At 41.6% G+C, this 7,029-nt stretch overlaps 1 protein-coding gene across 1 annotated transcript in view; it reads left to right on the forward strand.

Annotated features, from left to right (window-relative positions):
• Positions 1 to 6,509, forward strand: part of LOC107087976 (valine--tRNA ligase, mitochondrial-like) — an 8,641-nt gene extending 2,132 nt beyond the window's left edge. The window contains exons 3-8 of the mRNA XM_015379854.1: positions 2,339 to 2,420; positions 2,499 to 2,599; positions 2,897 to 3,018; positions 3,105 to 3,171; positions 6,024 to 6,121; positions 6,224 to 6,509. Of these exons, the coding sequence (XP_015235340.1) occupies positions 2,339 to 2,420; positions 2,499 to 2,599; positions 2,897 to 3,018; positions 3,105 to 3,171; positions 6,024 to 6,121; positions 6,224 to 6,338 (585 nt within the window). The 3' untranslated portion in view covers positions 6,339 to 6,509. The remainder of the gene's footprint in view (positions 1 to 2,338; positions 2,421 to 2,498; positions 2,600 to 2,896; positions 3,019 to 3,104; positions 3,172 to 6,023; positions 6,122 to 6,223) is intronic.
• The last annotated feature ends 520 nt before the right edge of the window (positions 6,510 to 7,029 follow it).

Consider the following 7,029-nt stretch of genomic DNA (forward strand, 5'->3'; position numbering starts at 1 on the left):
GCGCCTCCTGGTGGAGGAAGGGAGAACAACACAGAAACAGAAACACACAGACAGGAATCCTGACATGCTTAAGGCAGCATGTTTACAAAATTAAACAAAACTTTCCAGTAAATTTAACCTTCCAAGTCTCTTCCCGAAGAAAGTATTTCTTCCGGCTGGAAAAAAACATGAAAAAATCCTGGTAAAAAAAAAAATGCCATCCGGAAGAAACTTCCAACCCTGGTGTAGAGTTGGACAGGCATTGGTTTAGATCAGGGGTGGGACAGGTGTCCTCCCATGTTTAGATGTGTCCCTGGTCCTACCGTCTGAATCACCTCCTCAACATGCAGCAAAGTTTCACACCTCCGTGGCTCTATTATTACATTCAGATAAAGGACACCTGCCCCTTATGGCCGGAGTATGTATGACACCTGGAAGGTCAGTGACTGAGTCCTCTGCTACAATCACCACAGACAAATACTAATCCGCCATTTTCTCCATAAACTTTACAGTCTGGCTTGATTTTTCACTAAAGCCTAAAAACCTTTTTGACTTTAGGTATGTTGATACACTCGGATGTCAAATGTTGCTTTGACTCATAAGTAGTTACAATCACTTGAGTCACTTTTAAAAGAAGCTTACTGTTGAAGATTATTGTACTTTTTACCATATTGTAATGTTTTTATATTTGTACTTATTTTTCAGGCCTCTGGCCCCAAAAGGAACTATTTTTCCAGAAAACGGGCCCCACAATGTATTAAAAACAAGAACATACACTTTGGGAACCACTGGTTTTATTCATAGGGTTCAGTAAGACCTTGATCTACTTGTAGGTGTATTAACTGAACTCCCACTGGTTCGCCAGCGCACCGCTCTCTATATTTACATTAAACACAGCAGTACGCTTGAAAAATAATAGCGGTTAAACTTTTACCATATAGACATGTTATACATCTTTTGAAAGCTTCGATTCTCCAACATTCAACTGCTCATTTTATGGAAACCATGAACATCAACGCACAATTAATAAAGAAGGAGCATTTGAAGCGTTCCTGAGGCCGTATTATAAATCCAATCTTAGATTGTTTACATTCCATTTGTCCGTAAGGGTCCACAGATAAAAAGTAATCCAGTATATTTGTAATAAAAACATTGATTGAAGAGAAAATCGCCACATATAGTCATTTTTTTTACCAACAGAAAAGTTAGATCCTTATAGCTAATGCTAACGGTCTTGCTAATCACCATAGCTTACTTTTCTGGTCAATGTTAGGTATGTTTGTTCTCCTCACCTTCCAGTCTACAAAACAAAAGTGTCCCCACCCGCCCCGTTCTTGAGATTTGAAGCCAGGACAGCCCCCGAAGCATCAAAGTTTACTAGTGTTGCGCTGATGCCATTTTTTGGCCCCTATACCCGATACCTGGCTGTGCAGTATTGGCCGATACTGAAACCATCTGTTTGAAATTGATGTGTGTGTAAATATGAAGAACTGCATACTACTTGGATGTAAAATAATTGCCATCATGGTTTTGTCAAGCTGCTGCCTACCTTTGGAAGCAGGAAAAAGACTAAAACAAAGTGAATCCAGTAGAACTTCTTATTGCGTACCTGGAATGGGTGACAATAGTTGAATAAACTTTTGGCTCTCAAAATGATATCGGTGCCCTATTTGTTGGTACTCGCTGATACCAATACCATCATTTTAATGCTGGATCGGGGCCCTCCCGATGCTGGTATCAGTATCGGTGCAACACTAGTCTTTATGCATAACTTCCCTCATATTATTCCCTCATAAAGTCTGGCTGCTGTTGGTTATGTCCACACTTAATGCTTGTATCTCTAGCCAATGAAATTTCCTCTAAAACAAGGTCAAGCACGGCTAATTTGATTAAATCAACCCAGATATAACGGCAGGCGTAAAGGGAGAGAGGTAGATTTGATCCTGGATTATTGCACATTGTTAAATTATTAGATGGAAAGCAAGAAAAATAAAAAAAATATTTGCTTCAAAAATGATGTATATCAAAATGCTCCAGTGTGATGTTTTGGGGGGGGGGGGGTAAAAACCACATCATCTGCGAATAACAGAGACGCAATCCTAAGGCCACCAAAACAATTCGGCTTCGACTAGATATTCTGTCCAAAAAAGTTATGAACAGAATCGGTGACAAAGGGCAACCTTGGCGGAGACTAAGTCTGACTGGAAACGAGTCCGACTTACTGCTGGGAACGCAGACCAGGCTCTGACAGCGGTCAACATGGAGCATATAACAGTCAATAACGAAGCAGCAGTAACCAATGTCAATCAGTGATAAACCCTATTTCAGCATCTTTTAATTCTTGCACTGCAACTTTCAGGGAACTGAATCTCAAGCATTGAAGTGGAGTGAAAAACAGAAGATTGAGTACACGGCTCAGACCCCTGCTGGGACTAAAAAAGGTTCTTTTCCTGCATTCTAAGTTTTCATTTATTCAGCAACTTGTTTAGTTATTCAGTGATTTCTACCTTTCTTTGCAGATACAAGCCTTCCTCTCCCACCTTCCTACAGTCCAGAATATGTGGAGTCCTGCTGGTATCAGTGGTGGGAGAAAGAGGGATTTTTCAATCCGGATCAACATGTAAGAAATCTGAACATATTCAGTTAAAATTTTTGACTTTAAGGCAAAAGGCGTTCTCGGATGGCCCAATTAAGAATGGTTTGATATCTATGCATGCTGAACGTACAGAGCTCCAGCACTTTGAGGAACCAGATTACCATAATTTTAGGTTCCCAATCATGTACTATGCATCGAAAAAAAAATCTAAGGACCATATGATCATGTTAACATAAAGTAAAACATGCCAAGTGTTTGCTTTTTTCTGCCCGGTAACCTTTAATAAACTGTTTGCGTCTTTGCTGTTTGTAACCTTTCCAGGAGAGGTTGCCTCACGGCATCGATCAGACGTTTTCTCTGTGTATTCCTCCTCCAAACGTGACGGGGACTCTGCATGTGGGCCATGCCTTGACTGTGGCTGTGCAGGACGCCCTGGTTCGACGGTAGCGACTTATTTAACAATCGGTTGATAGACGTTGAGTCCAGACTGACTTTGGTGGATGATGGAGTAATTTGTGTATCTGTGTAGGAGAAGGATGCAGGGTTACAGAACTCTGTGGGTTCCTGGATGTGATCACGCAGGCATCGCAACTCAGGTAGGAAAACCTTTTCTTCTGTTTTTGTGAAATTATATTTGGCATTGTAAGAAGCCTTCATGTAAACCTGGTTATATATGAAGCATCTACCATCCAGTGAAGAAGTCTTCGCCCTTCACACGTTTCTTTGTCCCTTGTTTTTCTGTTGCACCTAAATGTTTCAGATCAGTGAGCAAACATCATATTTCATTCAAGAATTTGTTGTATAAACTCAGAAAGAAGATTTGAAAGGATGTTATGAGGACTTTATATTGCATTCCTTGTAAAGAAGCAAACCTTATAGCAGAACTTTTAAATCTGATCTTGAGTTCTTCTGGATGTTAGCAGCTGTAACAGATCAGGATGACAGAAAAGACATAAAGCCGACTTTACAGACCTGTAACGTCTTTAAGTTCTTCTGTCCTCCATTTATGAAATGGTTATCTGTATGAAAGACTCCTGTCCACAACCTTGAAACAGTCAGACTCCAAACCCAACCGTGGCCAAGACCAAAGAGCTGCCCAACGACTCCAGAATTAAATGTTATGACCTGATAATTTTAGCCTGACGTAGTCCTACTCAATTCTAGTCAGAATGAGTCTGATACTGCTCCATAGAGCTGTGATTATGGGGCGTGTTTTGAACGAACCAGGAAAAAAAATGCCTCTGCACTCAATTGGATAGACCTACAACCAATAAGAGTAACGGAGTGCGTGACGTATGTTAAGCGACGCATAGTTGTTGTCAACAAAAATCAAAGAGTGCAGTTGCACGCCTAGAATAAGAAGATGAGCCTTGATCGCGTTTCTCTGTTCCTCTTTTAAAATTAATTTGCTGTCGATATCTTCTAGAACAGACCTAATAGCAGAATCTACTCACCTCAACTCTCCGGCGGCAGCCATTGTTGTTGTCACCCAAGCGCGCTTTGGTCAGGTGGTTGATTACGTTACTGTTGATCATCTGTCCATCATCGTATAAAGCCCGCCCTGACAATTTGATTGGCCCGCCAGATATTGTGCGAGCAAACTCGCGCTACTATGGAGCAATGCCAGACCGAACTTCCCGACCTCAAACGTTGTGGGCGGGACTAAGTTCGGAATGGCACCCAGGCTATGATAATTTAACTGCAGAGGTTCCAAAAAAGTTCAAAAAAACAATCTTCTGGACTTTGTTTCCAAGTTTGAAGACGTTTCTCTTCCATCCAGGAAGGTTTTTCAATTCAAAATGTCAGAAATAGCGTTGAGTTCGAGGCTTTATACAGGAGCCCAACAAAGCCTTGTTTTAGTTTAGAAAACATGCAAATTGAAATGGATGAACGCCTTTTGTTAGCCTGCAATGCAATGTTAAAGAGAAACAACTTTAAACAGGGGTGGGACTCAGATTTCAGCTTTCAAAAACCTACAATGCAGCGATAGAGTTGATTCCTTCCAGCTATCATTGCAGCCCCAACCCCTTTACAGGAGAACAGAAGACCTCACCTGTTCATCCAGGCCAACAATTCCCTTTAACGACCCCCCTTTCAGAGACATAGACAGGTATGGGACATCGCTAGGTAAACAAGAAGCCAAACGACCCCCATTCCAGAGGGGTGGACCCGTTCATCCGTTTCTATTTGAAGGAGTAGTAGTAGCCCAAACAAGGGTTTGTTTGGGCTACTGTATAAAGCCTCGAACTCAACACTGTTTTTGACAATTTGAATTGAAAAGGCTTCTTGGATGGGAAGCAAAACGTCTTCAAACTTGAAACAAAGTCTGGTAAATTGTTTTTTAACTTTTTTGCAATGACTATGACTTGGATGACTGAGAATCTTTACCATCATACGACCTGTAGAGAGCTGGGACCACACATTACGACTGGATGGACTTGCAGTCTGCGGGGCCAGGCGTGGCCTCCTGCTAAAGACATATGCTGCGTTCACACCGAACGCAGCAGGAGCCACAGGAGCGGCTAGTTTACATGCAAAGTCAATGGTTGACGCGCGTCAAGTTGCAGCGTTTTGAGCAGCAGGCGCAGCGCGTTTGAGCATCTGACAGCACACCGCCAGTATGTGGGGGTCTGCGCGGCTCCGACAGAAATAATACTGGAAGGCAGGATGGTAATCTGGATGAACTGACTGCAGTGATTAAGTTTTCAGGTGGATTTTCTCACTTAAAAACATATTAAAACTACTTTATTCCCACTGATCACAGCAAATATAGCTGCAGGGCAAAGAAAAGATAGGGTAGCTCCGCCCAACGCGCGTCAGACCCATTTTTCCCCGCCCAGCCAGAGCAGGAAATCTGCTTCATCTGTGCGTCAGAACTAAACTGGTACAAGCAGCAAAAATGAAGCAGCAGATGCGTTTTTGCTGCTCCTGCTGCGTTCGGTGTGAATGCAGCCATATTCTAAACTCCTCCTGGATACTATGTAAACGTGATGCTCTGCTCCCTCTGCCCCTCCCCTCCCTGAGGACGTCTGTGAACCAGTTCCATGTGTGGCTGGTTGATGAACAACATTACACTGTCCTGTCCAGGATGATGGCTTCTGGGACAGTGCTTCATGGACTTACTGTAGAAGCAGCGCACCACGGACACCATGTCCCCCCATGTATAATGTTTTTGTTCTGTCTTTTCTAGGACCAATGTACCACAACTAAAATTTCATATTGTTGGGATTGATAAAGTATCTTAAAATTTGAATTTATGGGCAGATAAAGGATCCTATTTTCTGGAGAAGCATTCACGCACGGATTATATTAGATGCACTACTGAAGCAGCCTAAAACAGGAAAAAATCAAATGTAAAGCTGTTATAGGGGTTTAACATAATTAAAAAAAAACTTTTTTTTTCTTTTTAGTTTTTTTAACTGTAAAAAAAATGTCTTTTTGTTTATAGACGGTGGTGGAGAGGAGACTTCTGAGAGAAAAAGGAAAACACAGACAAGATTTTACCAGAGAGGAATTTTTACAGGAAGTCTGGAACTGGAAAAATGAGTAAGTCTTGTTTCTCATTGCCTCTTTTTTATAATAATTTTGTCCGGGCTGTCTGTCCAATGTTTGCATTACTGTACCTGACCTGTTTACGGATGTCCAAAGAAAAGGAGAGGAGATTTATCACCAGCTGAGGAAGCTCGGGGCTTCTCTGGACTGGAGCAGAGCCTGCTTTACTATGGATCCAGTGAGTTTCTGGTCACAGATTTACTTCCCCTGATGTCTCATATTCTTCTGCGTTTTAAACATGTTTTGATGTCTGCTGTGTGCTTTTCAGATGGTTATAATGAAAATTAGATGGATTTTAGATGATTTCTAGAGATTAAACCAACACGAGTTGTTGTTACAGGTCTATGACACTCAGGGCCTGATCTTCAGAAGGTTTGCATGGAATTGAACACATGCAAACATGTTAAAGCAAGCTGAGTGGATCTTTAGAGAGGGTCAGATGGATCAGCGATTCCAGCTCAGCAAACTTCTTTTACAGTTTTGCCTTCATCAGTAAATTCAGGGATATGCAAATGTGAATATTTACCGCATGATTTTCCAAAACAGAACTAAACTGCAGTCTTTGTGTCTGTTTCTTCTGAAAGTCAGGAGGAAGTGAAACTCAAACATTTCTGCCGTTCTTGTTGTTACAAAGGAAGGATGGGTTCAAAAACAGATCCTGTGCTCATGTAAACATTCAGACCATCAGAGATGACAGTGATGGAATTATATTAATAAAGTAAAACAGTGATCACACATTAAAGCAGTGAGACCGAAGACTCTATATAGGATTAAACCAAATCCACACGGTTTAATCCTATAAAGGGAGACGAGAGGGATAAATTAACGGATCCAATAATTTAAAACCATACAGTGCCTCAAGCATCCTTCTGTCCATCCATCCATCCATCCATCCATCCATC

This window comes from Cyprinodon variegatus, unplaced genomic scaffold, assembly GCF_000732505.1.
Source record: "Cyprinodon variegatus isolate N-32 unplaced genomic scaffold, C_variegatus-1.0 Scaffold201, whole genome shotgun sequence".
NCBI lineage: Eukaryota > Metazoa > Chordata > Actinopteri > Cyprinodontiformes > Cyprinodontidae > Cyprinodon > Cyprinodon variegatus.